The sequence below is a fragment of the Strigops habroptila genome, chromosome 1, assembly GCF_004027225.2.
Source record: "Strigops habroptila isolate Jane chromosome 1, bStrHab1.2.pri, whole genome shotgun sequence".
Classification (NCBI taxonomy): Eukaryota; Metazoa; Chordata; class Aves; order Psittaciformes; family Psittacidae; genus Strigops; species Strigops habroptila.
Genome location: NC_044277.2, coordinates 18,790,315 through 18,813,040, shown reverse-complemented (window position 1 = coordinate 18,813,040; position 22,726 = coordinate 18,790,315). Strand labels below are relative to the sequence as shown.

At 37.5% G+C, this 22,726-nt stretch overlaps 1 protein-coding gene across 8 annotated transcripts in view; it reads left to right on the top strand.

Moving 5' to 3' along the window:
- OXR1 (oxidation resistance 1) overlaps positions 1–22,726 on the top strand; it is a 261,974-nt gene that overhangs the window by 207,400 nt on the left and 31,848 nt on the right. For all 8 annotated transcript variants that reach the window (XM_030481344.1, XM_030481352.1, XM_032919856.1 and 5 more), the window contains 6 exons: positions 3,263–3,370; positions 4,586–4,705; positions 9,131–9,283; positions 13,999–14,183; positions 15,926–16,719; positions 20,493–20,661. In XM_030481344.1, coding sequence (XP_030337204.1) covers positions 3,263–3,370; positions 4,586–4,705; positions 9,131–9,283; positions 13,999–14,183; positions 15,926–16,719; positions 20,493–20,661 — 1,529 coding nt within the window. The remainder of the gene's footprint in view (positions 1–3,262; positions 3,371–4,585; positions 4,706–9,130; positions 9,284–13,998; positions 14,184–15,925; positions 16,720–20,492; positions 20,662–22,726) is intronic.

The following is a 22,726-nucleotide window of genomic DNA, read 5'->3' as shown; positions in this document are numbered from 1 at the left end:
TCGCCAGATGGTTTTCTTTCTGAAGGCTGAAAAGAGTGAATGCATTGTTGAAGTGCTTAAGCTTTGTGGGTTTTAATTGGATGCTTTTAATATTTTTTTATATTGTGGCATAAGTTATTCTTAAATGTCTCAATCATTAAGAGATGCCTGAGGAATACCTACCTAGCAGCTGATGTCCTCCAACATTCATATGAGAGCAAACTTTTGAATTGGGCAAAGCTTTTGCATCTCACTTTACAGTTTGTTTTAGGAAACCTTCTGAATATCATAGAATGGGAAGGACCTTAAAGCTCATTTAGTTCCGGCCACCTGCTGTGGGCAGGGACACCTTCCACTAGACCAGGTTGCTCAAAGCCCCATCCAGCCTGTCCTTGAACACTTCCAGGGATGGGGCAGCCACAGCTTCCCAGGGAAACCTGTTCCAGTGTCTCACCACCCTCGCAGGGAAGAACTTCTTGTTTGTATCTAATCTAAATCTCCCATCTGTCAGCTTAAAGCCATTTCCCCTTGTCCTGTCACTACATGTCCGTTTAAGAAGTCCCTCTCCAGATTTCTTGTAGGCCACTTTAGGTACTGGGAGGCTGCTGTAAGGTCTCCCTGGAGAGCTTCTCTTCTCTGCACTGAAAAATGCCCACTCTCTCAGCCTGTCTTCACGGGAGAGGTGCTCCAGCCCTCTGAGCATCTTTGTGGCCCTCGAGCTTCTAATGGTAACACCACTGTTCCTTGATTTGGTTGCAAGTTTTGTTATCATCTGTGCAGCAAGTACTACATTTCTGGTCAGGTTATGGTTCTATTTTGATTTCTGCTTTAGAACCAATTAAAAGTGGCATATGAGAATATTCTTACTTTTTGCATATCTGCATGATCATACCGTACTGAATTACTAAGAGCTACTACAAGAGTCATATCTCAAATAGTGCTGCTTTGTTTAGCTTAATGGCTTCCTATATAAAGAATTGTCATTATAGAATTAGAAAATTATCTAAAATAAGCTAATTGCAATATTTTTTGCCATACCTTATCTTTTTTCTTTAGTGAATCTAGGCTGACAAATGCACCTTTACAAAATGATAATGTATGGAAGGAGATTCTTCAACTCTTACTCACAAACCTTAATTATGTTAGTATCCCAAATTGCCCTCTGTTTTTATCTGTTGAACTGTAACAACTTTCGAAGTACATTATATTTGTAGCTGTTTTTCTTGCAGAGCAACCCACTTCTCTTTGTATCTATCAGTTACACTTAGTTATTCCTGTACTGTTGACATGTGTTCCCTAACATGACATAATTTCGAGAAAAGTTAATAAAGAATATTTATTTTCCTAAATTCTTTTGGGATGAACATTCTGGTCAGTGTTAAGCTTTGGAATGTTTAAGTGGGAATGTGTTTTGAGGAGCAATTATTTAACTTCTTATATTCTGCTTTTGCATTGCAGCCAATAGGAACTCCATTTGCCAGCTATTCTCACAATGCAAATAAAATGTTTAAATATTTAATCACCGAATATTAACTCACACTATAACCTGTAGAAGCGTATTCTTCCATTCTGGCAAAATGCTGCTTCATGAAGAATAAATGCACCTTGTTATAGTCTACTGACAGCAAACCATATAATGCTTGTTAGTTACATGGAGTGTATTAATTCAACTGGCACAGTCAGCCACAGAGTACAGCTGGAGGCAGGCTAGCCCAAAGCATGTTTGATTGCTTACCTCCACTGTAGCATGGTTATGAAAATAGACTGGTTTGGTCTTTTGGTTCCAGATTCTGCCTTTTTCCAGTGTATGCTCCAAGACTCTTCCTTTCCTTCACTCCCCTCACCCTAGCCTCAATTCTGTTTTCTGCCCCAGTTTAATCCTTCAAGCAGAGGTAAAGGATATCTGTTGTTTAATTCTGGTAACAGTTGACAAGGCATACAAGACATGGTGCTACACATTTTTGTTAAGGAAGTGAATGAAGAGCAGAAGATACCTAGTAGGTATGCAGTCAGCTGATTATATCCACTGGCTTTCTCAAAACTGTTATGTGTAGAACATACACTATGAAGAAAAATGGGTTTGTCTTTCACTCCCCCCGTTCCCTACTTTTCCCTTGAAAATTAAGTAGAGGGAATTTAAAAGAGAAAGCAGTCTTTTCTGTAATTGTCAAGAGAAGTTAGTTAAGAGAACAGCCTGAAAATAGGAGGAAAATCTAAACCTGTGTGTAAATAGTCTAATACTTGCTATTTATGTACTATGGAAGGTGTATAGCTTCTGCAGATGTAATTAGAGGGACAACTAAGAAGACATCTAAGACAGGAGGCGGTGGAATTTTTTTTTTTTTTTTTTTTTCTGGCTGTGCTCCATATTTAGCAACACAAACATAGCTTTGTGTGTATTGCTTCATCTTTTTTACTTTCTCTGGTACAGTGTTTATGAAGCCCTATGTGTTATGCAATAAACTTATTTTGGTTGTATGCTACCTTGTCATATCCCTGTTCTTAAATGCCTGCGAAGATTTCTTTATTTTGAAATACTCTCTGTGATTAAAACTTTTTTCCCTTTGCTTTCTTCTGTTGGTTCATACTGAATGCATTTTAGAAAATGAGGGTGAAAATAACCTGGAAAAAACCCTTTCTTTGCTCAGGAATCAGCTACTCAAAATGCTTATGGTCCATCTGCTGTCAGCCTAGTTGACCTGTTTTGCTTCTGTACTTTTGCTTTTTATCTCAGTGAAGGTTTTTACTTGAAAGTCAGGTTAACAGAAGCTTATTTCAATAGGAAGAGACTGCATTTGCATTTAGAGATTGCTTCAGCTTTTCTGTAAATGAAAATCGGAGGATTTGGAGAATGAAGGGTTCTGTGTAACCGGACAATTGTGTATTCGTCCAGCGGTACCCAGAAATGAATTTATAGACCAGAAGTTCTCATGCAGTAGCTGACCCTACAGCTCGGAATGTGTGACTGACACTTTTGGCCACAAGGAAGGATAGGGGGAAGGCAGGTGTCTTGTTGCAGTATCCTCATTTTCAGGGGTAGGTATGTTTCTAGGAGTTTATTGTGGGTTTTGTAGTTCGGTTTTGTGATTGTTCGGGGTGTTTTTTGGTTTTTGGTTGGTTTGGTTTTTTTTTTTGTGGGGGGTAGGGGATGACAGTCATAAGATATGAAGACTTATAGTTCATCAAAATCTTAGTAAATCTACACGTGATAAAATTCATAAGCCACTATTTGAACTAACTGCTTACAGGTTTGTTTTTCTTTTTGTTTTCCCAATTGATACAGGTGGAATCAAGAGATACTTTAAACAGTATTGCCTTGAAATTTGATACAACACCCAATGAGCTGGTTCAGTTAAATAAGCTTTTCTCCAGAGCAGTCGTTCCTGGACAGGTATTACACTATACATGTTACTTATCCAACAAAGACCTGTTTCCTTTTATTTCTCATCTCTACCAGAGGAAGTGTGAAACTACTTCTGTTACTGGTTTTCCTATTGGCTTTGTAAAACAGTTTTTCATTTTTCTCTAGTTTGTGAATTCCTTATGCCTATTAACTGCCTAAAAGGGGAACATGTCATGAAGGTACCTGTCCCTCTTAAATAAGATCGGAGGACTTTTAAAACTAAATATACTTAATGGCATAATAACACTTGGGTACAAGCTAAATTGTTACTTTGCAAATATAGCAGGCTGTTTACCAACTCCGAAGACAAATTCGGGCTACAACTTACAAACAACATTCCTGACTGCATACTACTGTCTGCAGTTCTATTTTAATAAATTGAATAATGTTTCTGTTCTACTTTGAAAACTTGCTGTCTTTAACAGCAGTATATGAACTATCATTTACTTCTTAGAGGTCACTATTGCTTATATCTTCTTCCTTCCCTTCTTTCACCTTCATTTTTCACTTCTCTTTGAAAGCCAGGCCTGGAAACAAATGAAAACCATTGGCCATTTGGTATTAGCCCTCTGTTTGAAAACATCCAGTGTTTATTTCTGATTGCTGCAAAACTGTCTAGGTAGCTTGAAAGCCTACCATGGCCAAAATAATGTATTTAAGGGGGGTGAATAACTTCAGTTGTTTGGGGTTGTTTTGGGGGTTTTTTTTTTTTTTGTTTCTGTTGGGTTTGGGGTTTTTTGTTTTGGGTTTGTTTTGGTTTTTTTCCACATTCAGTGCTAAGAGCTGTGTCTCGAAACTTGTTCCCCAGGCTGTTTCTTGGTTACTGAAATAGCAGAGAAATACCAAGAGAAATAATAGGGCGGGTCTTCCTTGGACACTGTATTGGGTGTTTCTGGCACACTGTATACTTTTATTGCTTTCTATCTGAACTTTTTCCTCTATTGTAACTACAGTCAATCTTTAATGACTAAAAATCAATCTTATCTCAAGATAACTTTTTTAAAAACTTTAAAAGCTAAAATTTAGTAGTATTTGGTGTGATGTTTATTCCCTTAACTCAAAATTTCTGTTAAAATTAATGGGAGCAGGAATGATTTTGTATAGCTTTGTTTTGAGAAGACATAGGAAGTACACCTGAACTGCTGGGAAATCTGAAGTAAACCTGAAAGCATAACTTCTAACTACATTATATCTTCTTTATAGATTTTGTATGTTCCTGACCCAGACTACATTTCTAGTGTGGACAGCTCCCCCTCTCTAAGTCCTATAAGTCCCCTATCACCTACATCTTCCGAAGCAGAGCTTGACAAGGCTACAGTAAATGTAGGTATACCTCTTGTCCTTGAAATGAATTTTCCCTTACAAGAGAAATGTTACAGATGCTATGCTTTCTTCTTATACTATCCTTTCATTCTGGGGAGAAAGTACTTAACAACACTTGAAGCTGAAAAGGAAAATAGTACCTTTTTAAAGGTAAATATAAGCTTTCAGTCTTCATAAATGACAGTTTTCTATGTGAAAACTGCTTTGAAGGCAAGTTGTTTGTAGCAAAATACTATCCTTGCACAATGAAATCTTAAATACTAGTTCCTGTTGCATTTCTGTATTTGTTACTTTTCAGAACTAGTTCAACATTTGTCTCTAATCTTACTGAGTTTTTGTAGCAGTGATACATGGGCAAGAATACTCAAATAGCTAAAAGAAAAGGGCTCCCCTGCTCCCTTTAGCAGTGCAAGAGGAGGTTCTCTGGTTTCATTTAGCAAAATGAAGTAAACGGGGATGGGCGGAAGCAAGTTTCAGTGAAAGGCTTATTCAGTAGTTCCACCTTTGTAGATTTTTCTAATGCTAAAATTATTTAGCCATCAAAGCTGCTCTGTATTTCAGCTTGAGTGTAGATTCTTAGCTAGGAGCTAGCTTTGTATGTCTTTCCAGGAACACTGGCTTGCTGTCAACAGAATTCCATGGGGAGGACTCCAAGCAGGAAATGCAGTATTGGAGCCTGAGCTTCTCTGCAGTTATGACCTTATTCAGATGTTTCTTTATCTGTTACTACTATTCTTTTCCCAGATACTGTCTTTTCTCTCAAATAACAAGCTTTCTTCATAGTGCTCAGTCAAGCTGTCAAATGCTTACTCTGGTAGACTACTCTGGCCTAGTATTCCTGTTCTCATAATATGTCTGCTGTCATTTTTGTTGAATAATTTCTTTTATGTTTTATGGCAGACTGAATGTAATATATCACAGTAAACAGACTAGTCTGCGAGAACACATTTGTCTGTATCAGTCTCGGAATGACTGTAAATGTTAGGATAGGGCTACCCATATAGTTTTATGTCATGAGAAGTTACTCAGGGGAAAACAGTTTCACTTGTAGAAACCAGAGCGCTGCTTACAATGCAGTAGATCCCATGTCAGAAAAATACCTTATGCTTGCTCTTGTGCATTATTTTGTGTATGCTTGTTTGCGTATAGTAGATAAGGGGGCTTAATTGTGTAACCATACCTGTAATTTATCTGAAACTTTGACTGTATGCATATAATAGATAAAAGCTTGAAAGCATAGAAGAAACCAACTGGATTAAAATCTTTTAAAACTTAGAATCTTCCTATGCAAAAGGTTGTTTTGTCTAGTGTAGGCAGTTCAATGTTAGCAACAATCTGAGTGTTAAATGTCATGTAACTGACACACTGTGGTGTCGCAGGACTATTTTGTGCACATCATTACGTGTTGTGGCTTACTATAAGCAGTTCTTAAATGCTTCAGGGAAAGTAAAACAAATGAGCAATGTGACAAGATGTAATAAAGTGATTGTGGAGGTTTCTGTTTCTGAGGTCTTTCAAAATACATGTAAGGAGGGGAGGGATATTTGTAGATATAGTTTGTCAAAAGAAAGCAAAGAATGAAAGTCACTTGCATTTGTCAGTGTGGACTCTCTATGTGTGTTCGGGTTTGTTTTTCAAGCAGTCTAGCAACACAAAAGGCACTCAACTTCTGTTTGAGCACTTAAGGCTGGAGAGTTTTGTTCTTAATCGTAGCACCTGTTTTCTGTGTTTCTCCTTTCTTTGCTGATTGCTGTCATTATGAATGAGAACATATGTTCTGTTATGCTCTGCATTGATATCTGTCATCTTACACTCTCCTTCAATTTTGACTCCAGATGTACAGTTTAAATTTAAGCCCATTTCAAGGTAAAGAGGGTATGTTATGCTACCTGCATAATATAAAGGGTTTTCTCTGTGCTATGGTCGTTTAAACTGATGAGTTCTTGCTAGAAATTGAACAAGATGGCTAATGAACAACTGAACCTTTGTTGTGGTAAAATAGAAACTATTATATTCTCTGTGCTTTTGTTTCTGTTTTATCACACACTGGAGTAGTTTAACACGACCATATGGCTAAATACAAATCAGCATGTGGCTAATGTAAGACCTGCATTGCCTTGTTAAGTTTGGTTTTAGGGGGTTTTTTTGCTGGGTTTTTTTCTTTTTTTTACATCTCTGCTACCTATAAAACTTAAAATGCACTTCAGAATAATATGCAGTGACAAGGGAGTCATCATTAAATTTGGAAGTCTGCCACCAGTATTATTCCTGTTCTGTATTTCATGGCAATATAAATGAGAGAGATGGGTTATTTGCAGTGGACTTGGATATCAGCTGAGGGTTCTTGCAGCCATTTGCTAAGTTATGTGAGTCACAAAGGTGATCACATAATTTTTAGGAGAAAGGCATATATAGAATGATAAATCATCTCTGGGAAGTTTGGTTTTTAGCTTTTTCAGTAAAATTCAATTCAGTGTTCTCTAAGATGTTTTGGGTTTTTTTCTTTCTAACTAAAATTGTAAGATGCAAGTAAAGGCTACAGTATTGCCAGAGATGAACTGAAAAAAATTGTGTATAGTGTTCCTGAATGTGATTAAAGGCATTTAACTTCAATCTGTACTAGCAAATAGAACTGAACAGAAAAGCAGAAAACAAAAGGGAACATAGACATTCACATTTTTAACAAGTAGTAATATTTTATTAGTAACTAAAAATAGCAATTATGTATGAAATGGCAGTCTTTAGATCTTGGTTAAGCTCCAGGACAGGGTTGCTGTGACTATAAAATAGGCTTTGGTGCAGTCTGTCTACTATACATGTAGCTTTTATTTCACTCACTGTCTTGTCCCTTGTAAGGTTCCATGTTCGCTGCTTTGGATGTACTGTTAGACAGCAACATAGGTAACTCTTCCTGTTATCTGTCCAGGAAGGTCACTGTCCCAAAGCAGCCTTGTTACATACTGGGGAAATGTGAACTGAATGGGTGGACTACAGGATGGGCTGGAAAAATTAGCAGGATCTTTGGGCTCAAAGTGATTCAGCATTTGTGTGTGTGGCTGGTTATTTTTTGTTGGTTGTTTTCTGTGATGGTGGACAATTACAAATCCTTGAGGGTCCCTACTGGGCTAATATTGTTGATAACCTGCTCATTAGTGACCTGAATGTTGGGACACAGAACAGAATTCACTGTCAACAAGCTTGGGGGGTGGGAGGGGTGGCAGCAAAAATTAGGGAAAGTGGGCAATACACTGGAGGGAAGGGCAAAGGCTGCTTATCAGAGGGATGAGAGTCTGAAGAGATGAAGTAAGAGAAACCTCATGAAATTCAACAACAGCTAAGACCTGCCTGGGACAGAAGGAGTCTTGTGTAGCAGTACAGGGTAAGGATTGCTAGCAGAGTACGAGTAGTGTCCTGGTGGAGATGTTGAACGATGTTCACTTGTGATGGTGAAGGCTAATCATATGCCAGGTGACAAATGAAAGAGGAATACCAACAGGTTAAGGGAGATGGTTATTTCCTTGTCTGGGGGGCTCGTGAAGCTGCATTTGCAGTATTGTGTCAACTTCTGGCACCTCCAGTACAAGGCAAAGATTGACATGATGGAGAGAGTCCAGTGGAGGGCCATTAAGATGATCAGGGAATGGAAACATCAGGCACAAGAATTGGCTGAGAGTTGGGGTGTTTTTAGTCTGGAGAAGAAAATACTAACGGACAACCTCATTTCTGTGTTTGTACCTACCTAATAGGTCAGACAGGAAAGAAGAAGAGTTTGGGGTCTTCAGAGGTTTGTAGTAAAACAGTGAGCAGCAACAGCTTCAAGGTGCTGCAGAAGAGGTCCTGGATAAATGACAGGAAAATATTTTTCATAGTAAGGGTGGTTAAACACTGGAGCAGGTTCCTTGGAAGGCTGTGGAATCTCCAGCTTTGAAGACTTAAACTCAACTGGAAAGGCCATGAGCAACATGATGTAATATAGGCTTAGGCCTGCTTTGAACACAGGGTTGGACTAGCTGACTTTGCAACAAAGTAGTGTGTAATATCATGGAAGGTAAACAGAAGACATTTAATAGGACTTCCGTTGAAGTTAGAAAATAATCCTTTCTGCTAACTTCTGCTCAAATTTTGCATGTGACACTGGATGGCTTCCTTATGTGAGTTCTAATCATTGTTTTGTTTATTCCCAGGTTGATTCTGAATACCTTTGCCCTCTTGCATTTTTTATGGGCTTGTTGAGCCGTACTTTGTTAGTTGCATACACTGTCAGATGAAGGCAGTCCTTTAAACTGCAGTGGACTTGGAATCCTATTTTTACATTTTCTTTATGTCAAAGAAAAATAAGAAAAATTACACAACAAAATCTCTTAAAGTTAATATTGAAAAAGGCAGGTTGATAATTTTTTCTTCTTTTTTAATATTCCCTTATAGGATCCAGATGGAGTCCAACGGAAAGAGTCAGCTGCTTCACCAGCACACCCATGTGTTCGTCCTACGAGAGTGGTATCGTCCACCTCCGAAGAGGAGGAAGCATTTACAGAGAAATTTCTAAAAATCAATTGCAAGTACATCACTAATGGCAAGGTACTTAAACCTTCAGGTTTTACTGTTACTGTATGGGATGTAAAAATAAAGTACACTTAAACCATAAACACACAGTAAAATTTAGTTACTGATAGGTAGATGGATCGTCTTCTATACATACATATGTCATAGAATCATAGAATAGAATAGAATCATAGAATCGTAAGGGTTGGAAAGGACCTTAAGATCATCTAGTTCCAACCCCCCTGCCATGGGCAGGGACACCTTGCCCTAAACCACGTGGCTCAAGGCTCTGTCCAACCTGGCCTTGAACACCGCCAGGGATGGAGCATCCACAACCTCCCTGGGCAACCCATTCCAGTGCTTCACCACCCTCACTGTAAAGAACTTCTTCCTTATATCTAGTCTAAACTTCCCCTGTTTAAGTTTGAACCCATTACCCCTTGTCCTACCACTACAGTCCCTAAGGAAGAGCCCCTCCCCAGCATCCTTGTAGACCCCCTTCAGATACTGGAAGGCTGCTATGAGGTCTCCACGCAGCCTTCTCTTCTCCAGGCTGAACAGCCCCAACTCTCTCAGCCTGTCTTCATATGGGAGGTGCTCCAGCCCTCTTATCATCCTCGTGGCCCTCCTCTGGACTCGCTCCAACAGCTCCATGTCCTTTTTATGTTGAGGACACCAGAACTGTACGCAGTACTCCAAGTGAGGTCTCACAAGAGCAGAGTAGAGGGGCAGGATCACCTCCTGGTGAGGCTGACTGGTCTGTAGTTCCCCGGGTCTTCCACCTTCCCCTTCTTGAAAATGGGGGTTATATTGCCCTTCTTCCAGTCATTGGGAACTTCACCTGACTGCCAGGATTTTTCGAATATGATGGACAGTGGCTTAGCAACTTCATTCGCCAGCTCCTTCAGGACCCGTGGATGGATTTCATCAGGTCCCATGAACTTGTGCACGTTCAGGTTCTTAAGATGGTCTCGAACCTGATCCTCTCCTATATAAACATTTATTTTTCTTTTTAACACTTTTTCCTTTGGATTCCCAGACCGCTTATTTCTTAGACATGATGTGATTAACTTGTGACAAACTTCCCTGTAGCCATACTGTTAAGTGATTCTTTTGTGATGATGGCATGAGATCTGTTTGTTCTTTAGGTTAGTATCTCTCATAAGTACTTCTCTTTACTTACAGAGGAGAAGAACATGCTTTAAACTATAAGGAAATAGGTAGTTGGGTAGATTCACTTCCACTTTCCTAAAGCGGAACACGTGAGCAGAATTAACTTCTAATTCTGTAAACAAAAACTTCTGTATTTAGTGTAGTCTGGTAGAAATCTTGAGTTTACTTTGAAGCAGGAATTACAGATCTCTCAGTAGTGTCATTACACAAATGCTTCCAAGTTAGTGGCACTTAATTAACTTCCATTCAGTTCACAGGTGCACAAGTCTTGCACAGATTTTCAGGGACAGAGAGAATGTCAAAAGATGTTACCTCCAGAATGCTTTAAGAAAAAGCAAAATGTGTTCCTCTCCCACCCCACAGCAAAATGACCATTAGGCACTTTAATCAGGCAAAATCATGCCTTCACTCAAACTGAATGAATGCAAAGAAACTCAAAGTACTTGTAGTACTTCTTCCTTCACCTGAAGCTTGGGTATGTATATAGCAATACTGCTGACTCTCTTGCTCAGCTGTAGGTTTGCAGGTAAGTTACACTAATGATAAACCGATTAATAATCTCCTAAAACTCTTTTTTTCATCCTCTTGCGTCCCACTCTAGAAGTGATTTTGAAGCTCGTAGCTAACTGTCTTAAAGGGCTTCAGATGTGAAATCTCACTCATCTGATACTCATAAACTGCAATCTAGTGAAAGACTATTTTTCAGTACATTAATTTCACATGTGAAAGGGCTTGCATTAAGTTAAGATAGTCTGATTTCTCACTTTTCAAGGCTGCTTATTCCATATGTGTTTGGAGTTGGTCTTAGTCACTCATGTGAATTCATGGACAAGCATATAGGAATTCTCTGAGATGCAGTGGCTGGAACCTGGAAACATTTTCTCCGTTACAGTATTTGCTCTCTGTTACCTGGTGATGGCTACTGTTAGAGGTAGGGTGTTGGGCACAGTTAGAAACAGGGTGGTGTGAATATGCCACACCCTGGTTAGATAGTAAATCTGCGTAACCAGTGTGCTGCAGCGTCACACCTTCACCCACCACTTATTGCGTATGTAGGCATGCCCTTTCTTGCAGCCACACTGTTTGCTTCTTTTGTGGAAGGGTGTGTTGCTCTGGCTTTTAATTCTTTGAACTGTTCCTTGGAGGCAGAAAAAGGTATCTTAAACAGTCTACTTGATTGAAACTGAAGCTAATACAGGAGCTTTGAAATTCTTTGTCCGTTCTTATTTTTGCTAGTTTACTTGCCCTGTTTTGAAATGTAGTAGGTAAAGGAAAATTACTAATACTAAGGTTTAAAAAACAACAACAAAAAAAAGCCAACCTGGAAACATGGGCACAAAAAATACACTTTGTTCATGAAGTGAAAAGGAGGATGCTGACAAGGCTCAAAATTTCTACAAGGGGGGAAAAAAACCCCAGTAAGTTATTATCTTCATGAAAAAAAGCACATTCAGATGTGCCCTGGAAAAAGATCACTGTCTTGGATATGATGAAATTTCTTTAAGGTATTAATAAGCCTGCCCTGTGAGGTTTGGGATGGGTAAATTGGCATTTTCTGAACTGCTAAAATTGAGGCTGAAGCAAGATAAGTGAAACGAGGAGCAGATGTGCAGCTGGTTCTTCGTACATGTTATTCTAATGTTGTGATTCTCTAGCTTTCAGATAAGCAATGTAAAATTGACTTCTAAAATACTTTGCAATAAAATAGTCTTTAATTGATTTTTTGATCTGGACTGGCAGCTGAAGCAGTCTAACTTGCTTTTGAGAGCTCAGCTAAAGCATTGGACCTTGTTGATGTGAATGACATATCAGTAGCGACAGCTCACCCCTTGATAGAAAAACAGCATCTTGTTTTATTGCCTCAGGAGCTTTAGGATTTCCTGTGTACTTAATTTATTAAGGAAGGTTCATGAAATAGTGAATATGTGAAGACAAAATCTTAGTCTGGAAATTGAGTTCTCTAGTGAACTTGATTACTGATTGCTTCTGCTGAGTAATACACAATTTTAGAAGTTGGTACTGAACTCCTTCGGCTAGAGCAGTCATACAACCTTACCTTTTTTTCATCTCTTTCTCCAGCCTGACTGTTCTTGTTTCATCAATGAAACACGTGGGCAGCGAAAGAGTAGGGAAGGGACCTACAATGGTCATATAGTCCAACTGCCATCAATGCTATGGTCTTGACTTTTCTGGGACGGATGTGGAGAACATTGATAAAATGCTTTCGTGTGTGGTCCTTAATGAAAGACTTCAGATTTAGAAATGATGCTGGGTTGTTTTGGGGTTTTGCGGGGGTTTTTTTGTTTGTTTTTTTTTTTTTTTTTGCATGATGTACTGTATTTACAGAAGTAATATGTCTTTAAAGAAAAGCAGTTGTTCTTCTGAGTAGACTTATTGACTTCTGAAGTCATGTTATTTTCTAGACTACAGTGGATATAACCAAATGTAGACTTCTGTTGACAGTCATCTTCTTGGAGATCTTTTGTGCACCTTGAAAGTCTGTTTCCACAGTACAGTGCTGGGAAAGAAATGCCAGTGACAGTTTTGTGTCAGTGTCTTAAACACCTTGGACTTCTGTAAATACGTTCTGCTGACTTTGAAGACTTTAAGCATATGCTTTTTACTCTAAAAGGCATGTATAAAACCAGACAAGCCACTGAACAACTAATAGGGCTTAAAGACAGCTGAAGAATGCGTACTTCAGACTGTTTCCATTTTTCCATAATGGTGATAGCGTTGGTCATTGCTGTAGACTTTAATATTATAGTAAATTATCTTGGTACCTGTCCTATGTAGAAACCTACAGCTCATGGTATGAATATCAAGTTTCTTTAAATGTTTTGATACTAGAAGTTTAAAATCTACTTGTATTCATGTACTGCAGCTGTGATGAAAGCCATCTAAAGCTGCATCTTGGTGCAGCTGCATCTTTAAAAATCTTTAAGATTTTTGATCTAGTTTTATTGTGTAAATATATTTGTCCAATCAATCAACAGGTCCATTAAGTTAGAGTGACTTGTATTGGTTATCACTGTTGTTTTTGTGTAAAGAAGATGAACAATTTTTGAAGATCATTCTTTTCTTGTTCTTTAATTAAATAGTAGCCAAGTGAGAGGAGTGAAAAGTCAGGATTTAGACAATGCTTGAATTTACGAAGTTACTTGTAAAACTAGCAATAAAGTAAAAGTGTGGTTATATGGGAAGGATGTGTCTTTACCTCAGAGGAGCTGCCTAGCATATCCTTTAGGGTACAAGGGTTTTTTCCTTTGGGTTTTTTGGGTGGTTTTTGTTTTTTTGGTGTGTGGGGTTTGGGTTTTGTTGTTTGGGGCTTTTTTCACTCAACCCAGATATTAAGTAGCTGTGAGGACCAAAACTGTTCTTTTGGGAAAGCAGGTGCAATTAATTTGCTTCCCGAGAAAAATGGTTATGCTTTTCTAGATGACTGAAAAGCACAAGAAACTGTATAAAATTGCTTAAATACAAAAATGCTTTACAAACGTGTTTTTCCTACAAAAAATGGAGAATAAGCTGAAATAAAAAAGGAGAAAAATTACCACATATTTTCCCTCTCATTTTAGGGTACGGTCAATGGTGTGCTGCTAGTGACGCCAAATAATATAATGTTTGATCCTCACAAAATGGATCCTCTGGTCCAAGAGAACGGCTGTGAAGAGTATGGCATCATGTGTCCAATGGAAGAAGTGATGTCAGCTGCTCTGTATAAGGAAATTGTGGACAGCGAAATTAAGGATTCATTAAGCATGTAAGATAGAATAGTATTTATAAAGCTCTGAGTAAATATGAACAGTAGCCATATTGCTGACCATGCAAAACTAGCAAAACCACATTTTCTTCTGTTTTCTGTTCTACGAACATCATTGAAGAATGGCTTGGAAAGATCCATGAGAACTTGCTTCACCTTAAGTTCTCACATTCTATATGCTGTATAGAATAAATCTTCTTCTATATACAGGGATTCTAATTTCCTCCAATAGTCTCCTTTAAAAACTACTATATAGCAAGAGATACCACACCACTCACTTCCTCTGCCCCTTCCCTACTAAGAAAACAGGAACAGATGTGTTTGATCCCTCAGTAATTTAAAAACACATGTATGGAATAGAAAAGTCCAACTTAAGCAGATTTAGGTGCAAATCTTTATTGTTTACAATTTTTCATTTGCTTCTTAAACTCCTGTTGCTCTGATATATGGTTTTAAGACTCATTTTCTAAGATGTGTGTGTATTTTTATGGCATTAGGAGTATATTTTTTCCCTTTTTGGGTAAGGGAGGAACTGCATGTTTGCCTTTGGGTGTAGCTTGTTAGGGGTGAACAGAGTGAGTCTGGATCACTGGTGTTTAGTATGGTAGGCATTTAAAACTGACTCGAAACAGTGTTATGAAAAATCTTTGTTCCATTCTGTCGGTTGCCTAATTTTTATACTGTCCTCAGAAATAGAATGAACTCTAAAGCTAAAAAGGACTTAACAAAAAAAAAAAAAAAAATGCCACATTTACCTATCACAGCTCATAAAACACAGATATTTGCAGACTACCCTGACCATCTAGCTGCAGGGAAGTGGACTTCTTTAACCAAGGTAGAGTTGTCTGTATGTATGAGAGAGTAAAGCTGTTTTCCTGATGTGTAATTTTAAAACAGTTGCATTTTTTTAAGTAAGGTATAATGGTACTCAGTACTCTTCTAAAACTCATAGCATTTCTGATTAGCTTCTCTTGAAAGGCAAGTTCGAATAAGATTATTTCTGTTGAAGAAAATAAGTTATTTTATGCTTGCTTGTACACTATTTATCAACATCTGATGTCTGCTTTTTAAATCGTTCCGTTGTACCAAGTAGTTTGGGATTTATTTTGCCTAACAGTGGTATCCTCAAAGATAGCTACCTGACTGGAGAAGACACTGATCACTGGTTTAGGTATTTCGCATGGGCAAAGTGGTAAGATCTACCTTAATGGTTCCCGTTGTTCTGCATTGACTAGCTTAGATAGTTAAGGTTAGACCAGATGGTTTTTGCCATTCCTTTCTTACCAGTGAGCTAGGTGTCAGCTTCATGATAGGGTGGGACAGACCTATGCAATTGTACTGGCCTTTTTGGTAGGCAAAGCTTAAAAGACTGTGGAGGGTTTTTACATTTAGAGGTTATGGTTGTATGTAGCTTTTTGTTGTTTTTTCCTCTGTTGTTTTGGTGTTTTCTTTATACTTTAAGCATCTCAAACAATCTTGTTGGCTTCATGGGAAGCCCTGTGAAAGTAATGTAATGAATTTGGAAAGTCCTATCTATGTCATGCTGGTAAAAGGTCTGCCATAAGTTTACTCATACAAGAGCATATTTTATGCTTGTTTCTTATTACTGATGCTCTGGCTTAAGATTGCTTAAGGGTTGTTTTTTTAAGAGCACTTTTTTTTTTTTCAGCATTAAACAAAACTTCATAAAGAGCTTGATATAGATGGCACCTACTATAACAACATTCTTTTTTGCTCAACAGAGATGTAGAACAGCTGTCTGTAAGGGAACTTTGCCATTCCAAGAAGGGTGCAAAGAGCAATGCAGATGAAATGGATTCCAGGATTCAGGATACAGGCAATGATAGTGCCAGTACTGCCCCAAGGAGCACAGAGGAGTCTCTTTCAGAAGATGTCTTCACAGAATCAGAACTCTCTCCAATACGTGAGGAACTTGTATCCTCAGATGAGCTTCGACAAGACAAGTCTTCTGGAGCATCATCAGAATCTGTCCAAACAATAAACCAGACTAGTGCTGAATGTTTAACAATCATTTCAGACTCAAATGGAGCTGCCAGTGACTTAAAACCCAGTGCGGAAACGGTTGTAAATGTTAAACAGTTTGGTACCCACAGCTTAGGTTCAGAAAGAGCTGAGATGCCTAGAAAGGGGGGAAAAGAACCTAGTGAAAATATTGCAGATGTCCTCCAGCAGTCTTTACAAGGATCACATAGTAGTGAAGAGAATGACAAAGAGGCAAAAGTGGGCAACAATCAAGATTCCTCACTAGGAAAAGAACCAGAAAGAGAGAGTAAGATGGGAGAGGAGTGTCCACATTGTGAAGATACCAGAGACTCTCAAAAGAAAGAGACAACTCACAAAGAGAAAGTAGTGAGAGAGCGAACTCAAGACTCGGAGACAGAAGTTGAGGAACTCCGCAAACTGTGGAAGACTCACACTATGCAACAAACAAAACAACAGAGAGAGAACATGCAGCAGGGTTCACAAAAACAAACTGGTCAGAAAAATGTGACTGCAGGAGATGGGCAATTGGAAGGTGAGTCAGAATCTATGGATACAGTCTTAACCTTCAGTTTTGCAATGTTTGTCCCTCTAACTCATCAGAATTTTGTTGGGTTTCATTCTGTAGAATACATCTTCCTTCATATTGCTTATATTTCTCATTGGTTTGAAGATATGCCTAAGTTATACTTCATATAAATCAGAGGGGAAAAATATTTCTCAGGAAACTGAAAATGTGGATACCTTTGTAACTGTCATTTTTCCTCACTGAAATTATATTTACGATCATATTAAAACACAGTATCTTTGTAGGAGAGATTTAAATGAGCTTGTAAATTTGATCCATGAGGCATTGGTCACTGTAGAGTTCAAAATTAAAAATGTTCATTAGCAATCAGTTGGCTGCCACTTAAATTTTGACCCTAGTGTACATGTGTATGAATGAATTTCAGAGAATAGATTTCATCTTACTTACAGCATGCCTACATTGTGATTATGGCTTATGTGAGCAATGAACACTAGAATCTTAACACTGTTGGATGCTTTCAGAACTTTTTCACTTGCATCTTGTCACTCTTTCATGCTGACTAGAACAAAGTTAAGCATACAAAAAGACATTTTTCGGGATAAATAAGAGCTAGATGGTAAGAAACTAATGCTATGAATATGGGGAACAGCTAGGGTTATTTCTTTAGTACCTGCACTCTTCTGCAAAAATCAGATCTTAGTTGGAAGTTATCTTGAAAGTCTGTTGAAGTTACTCAGTTAATATAAAAAATGTTGTATCTTTAAGTAACTGAAAGCTGTTTCTATATTTATGTGATTTTACTTTTTAGAAAAATTCATAGGTCACTTTTTGATGCCTTAACATTTTACTAATGGAGATAAACTTTTTTTTTTTATGTGCACTATTTTGGGGGCAGAAAGAAAACATATAATCTATTTGTAACAGGCATTATAGACATATGAAGTACATTTGAAGGTAAATTTCATTGTGTTAACTAAAAGTTGAGATTGTATTGAACAGAAAGATATATTCTGCAATTAACAGAAATTCATCTTACATTTCAGAGTTCTCTGCCACAATTGCTGCTTTTCTTCCAATTGAATATTACTTGTAGTTCTGTTGTATTAGATGCTTTGGTTTTGTCGGTTTCTGAAAGATTCTGTCGTTGAGTGACTGCAGGTTTTTCATGCATGATGTGGTCTGTACAGTCAGAGTATATACACGTATAATCAGAAGAGTATCTGCATACAGTCAGACAGAGGCGTGCTGACCAGAAATCTGCACGTGATGATACACCCTCGCTGAAGGTTGGGACTGCAAAATAGAAGGAAAGAAAAAAAAAAAAAAAGCACAGGTTACTTTTTGGAGATTTGTGCCAATGATTTCAGTCCAGCTTCACCTGGAATTGTTGTATAGTTTTCTAGCGTGTTGTATTAGTGGAATGCACATAAAATGGTAAATTATGAATTATTTCCCAATCTGGATAGATTTGGCGAAGCTTCTACTGCCATTGTCTACAGGCAAGTTTAAATAGAGCCAATGTAAAAGCATAGATCTATTGCTTAACTCTCAAGGGTCATCAAAGACTAAATGTGGCCGATCTGCTAACAGTAGATGACTGAGAACATTATGTCATTACAAAATTAAAACACTGTGAACACTATCTAATATCCTATTAGACTAAAACTCTGAAGTAGTCGTACTACGACTTTTGTAACATTAAGTTACCTAGATAGGTTTTTTTTTTTTTTTTTATATCTTCTGCATACAGCAAGGACTTTGAATTTCTTTGCTTTTGTGGGAGTTTTAAGTATCTAGGTTTTGGGGAACTACCATTTCTTGATCTTCACGGAGCTCAAATGTTTGAGTTTGAAATTAATGATCTATTTGTTCTGAATGTTGAACAGGTGATGCAATGCAAAGTGAAAACAAGAGTAGACTAGATGAAAAGGTCTCCCTTGGATTTTTCTCCTTGTTTTTTTTTTTTTTGTTTTTTTTTTTTGTTTTTTTTTGTTTTTTTTGTTTTTTTTTTTAAATTATCATCCAGGACACTCTCATTCTTTTCTGTTTTTACAGACACTTATGTCAACCACTGGACTGAAATAAAAGCTAGATGTAGTTGATAATTTGGAGAAATTATAATGGTAGTTTTGTTTGTGTATGAACAAGCTGGAATCTCATTTAAGGTAACATGTATGTTTGCTGCTTAGTTAGCTGGATATTGGCAGAGATAGAGAAAAAAAAAAAAGGCATGAGATACACAATAGCCAGTAGTAAAATAGTTTTTTTATGATAAATTCAGTGTGAAATTAACAGAAACATATTGGAGAACCCATCAAAAAAGAGCATCTTAAGTAGCCCTTTTGAGATTTGGGGGCAGGGCTAAATTGTTTTCACTCTCTCTGCTAGCTGGAAATACCATCTTGCTCATTTTTCTTTTTTAAGGTATGGTTCAAATCCCACTTCTCTGAGCTCTAGGTCAGAGAAGTTCTAAACTGCTGCATCTGAAGGATCAAAATCCCAAATATCAGATCGGGTCCAGAGTAATTCTCTTAACACTGCCACAAAGTTCATGAGCCAGCCCTATGAAATAGGGGTTTCGTTTATGTAGGGTTCTTTTGGGATTTGTTTTTAATATGATAATTTACAGTTGAGCTTACAGAGTTATAAAATACTTCCAAATCATGCATATTCTGACTATTTTACTATCCTGTATACTGCAGGCATCATTCTAAAATGTACAACTGCACTTTTATTTAGTGGGAAAAAAAAAAAAAAAATCTTTTGTGCAACAGTGCTGTTCTCTAAACTTTATAATGAAAATCCGATTGAGAATACATACAATAGAGATGTTTCTAGATCAAGAAGGTGATGTTTTCTGTGCTTAGTGTATCTGTAGTCTGCATAGACACTGAAGGAGGACTTCAACTGTAAAGAAAAGATGAGTGTCCTAGAAAACTGGAACGTATCTGTATATACATATAACACCAGAAGCAGGATAAATTCTTTGTCGTCATAGCTGTCGTCATAGCTGATCATAACAACTCTTAAGTTTACATTTTCCTTCCTTGCTTTAAGAGGTCTCTTGTGGCTGGAGCTCATGTTCTAGGATTTGGGCAATTAATCTAGCAAAGAAACAATTTTGAGAAGCCTTCTTCCTTTACCTGGTGCTGACTTGAAAATCCAGGCCTTGAGGGTAGTCGTTTAATTGTATTAGTTCAATTAAATACCCTGTTGGAGGGAAAAATCCCATACCGCAGCATCCAGGATGCTTTATCCTAAAGCGGTGTTCGTACCTTTGAAGTGTTTGTTATAGCTAATAAATTAAAATTCATCTCAACCCTCTATTAGTAGTGCCAGAGTTTTTCTTTTTCTAAATAACAAGTAACTAATGAACAGCTTTGACATTTGTGAATCAAGCCTAAGTACTTATTTAACATAGTGCTTTTGCCATATATATGGAATATCTTTTTAACAGCGGGAGGGTTGTCTGATTCAGTGTTGAGGGATATGCATTGAGAATACCTTCTGAAATACTTTCAAGCATGGATGAAAGACTAGTATCTGGGGTTGGAAGCAGAAATGAATGTTAAAATTATTAAAATGTTTTGTACTCTGAAGTTAATCCTGCTGATGCAAGTTATGTAACAAAAAAAGGGCGGGTAATTATTACTACCTGTGTTACCTCATCTCCTATTACTAACTTAGAGATGTCTTGTATACCTGTATTGCCTGATACAAAATAGGCTAATAATTTTGGTTTGTACCTTGTGGATAGCTTACTTTTTCTTTACTGATAGGTTCTTCTCATACAAAAGAAAAAAGGCGACATCGATCTCACAAGTTTCTGCGTCTCAGGGTTGGAAAACCCATGAGAAAAACATTTGTTTCACAAGCAAGTGCATCAATGCAACAGTATGCACAGAGGGATAAAAAACACGAGTACTGGTTTGCTGTTCCGCAAGAAAGGTAAGAAGGAGGTAAACTGTAGAAATCAACACTTTTCAATAGGTCTTTGAGGGTTTTTTTGTTTGTTTTGTTTTTTCTCCCTGCACCATTCAGAACTTTTCGCTGACAGTGCCTATAAAGCAACACAAAAAAAGGCCAACAACTGGGCATATTGATGATTAGCTTGTATGTAACACTGGAATACATCGTTCCAATATTGAAGTTTTACTGATTTACTTGAGTTACTTGTAGGTTCAGCCAGTAGTTTCTCATGGTATTATTTAGACTTGTGTTTGTAGCAAATAAATAATGAAAGAAAGGTTCAAGTAAGTGATGTCTGATGAAGGAAGTGAGTTCTGCAGCAAAGTTTTTGTTGTCATTATCTGTGCTTCCCATTATTTGGAAACTTTCTAAAAATTCTCTCTACTTCTTCGAGCTATGAGTTCAGAAGAGCTAGCTGGGCTTCCTTTGTCTTATCTTTTCATTTGGAACATAAAACTTTTCCAGGAAGCAACTTAAACACATGTATCGGAAAAATGTCTAAACTTGTTGCAGTGATTCAAAGACATGAGGTGTCTGTGTTCACTGACTGGTAAAATCTTGAATTCTGAAATAATCTTTGCTTCTAGGAAACTGTGACTTATTTTCAAGTTGAATGTGATTTTTGGGGGTGTTGGAGGTCATTGCATCCTTGTCAGAAGAGGGGGGAAAGAAAGAAACAACAAAGCTATCAGCTATCATCTTGTATAAATACCTGCACACAATGATCAAGTCACTTTTCCATCTTTTCTTTTGAGCTGAATGGCATAGAATGTCCAGTTGGGGCACTGCAGTTGAGGACAGATATGGATCAATTGGAGAGAGTCCAGAGGAATGCAGCAAGACTAATTAATGCCTAGAAAGTGTAACATATAAAGAAAATTAGAAGTAAGTGGGGTTCTTTAATCTAAAGGAGCAAAGGTTGATTACAAACATAAAATCATTTCATACTTTAAAGTTGGCTGCAACAAGAAAGACAGTGGGTTTGGGGTTTTCTGTGTCCACTGTGAATGGAGATGTGTAATGGACTGAAATAACATCGAAATATTTGAGTTTTCCAACAGGAACAAGTGAGTCTGTGCTAGTGCATCACTAACCTGCTTTTAAATACCACTGCCCCTAAGTGGTAGAGATTATGCAGTCTCTTGAGACAGATGTCTGTCACATTCATTCTGGTATAGTTAATCCTGTCTGGGCCAGGTGAGCTCTTGTGGTTACAGTCAACTCAAATTTGCTTGTTCTTTTCATATCATATTTGATTTGAAAACAGATAAATGTTTCTATGGCAATGATGTTTAGGTCAGATGATTAAAATGGTTACTGTCTCTTTGGTTCATTTACTAATGTAGCAGAGCAACTACTTACTTTCAGTATAAAATAGAATTTATCACCTATCTCAGAAGAAACAGTTCTTTATTTTGCAGTCTGCATCTGATCTTGGAAATTGCTCCACCTGTGAAGGGTCTCTCTCTCTAACTGTATGGAGAATTAGTAGTCTTTTCTTGATCAATCCAATGTGTGCCCTATGTTTTTGTATACAAAAAGTCACATGTGGTGGTAGTGAGGTGTTTGTTTTCTTAATCCAGTGTTACCTTTGAGTGCTACTCTTCATTGGTCAAAATATTTAGTGTTAAACCAGTTTATTTGTTACCTAGTGATAAGAAAGAGGAAAAAAAAAATAGGTATCTGCCAAACCTGCCTCATTTCAGTGTACTTAATCTCAAATGAGCCAGTCTGGGAAGGAGTGTCTTTGAGTTCATTAAACATGAAGTTTTATTTACTTTAACTGCTATAATTATAGACAGTTTCAAGCTCCTAGAAAGTTAAAATCAGGATTTCTTTTTTAATTTTCCTACTTGTAAGACTTCTTAAAATTGATCTTGTTCAGTGCATGAGGAGTCTGCAGCTTCCTGTTCTGACTTAGTCGTAGAACTTGTCTAGCCTTATGCATCTGAAATATTTTATTCTCTTTTACTGTCTTTTTCCTTTCGTCAGTGTTATCCAGGAACCTTAATTTTAACAGAGGTGACTTTGAATAACTGATCCT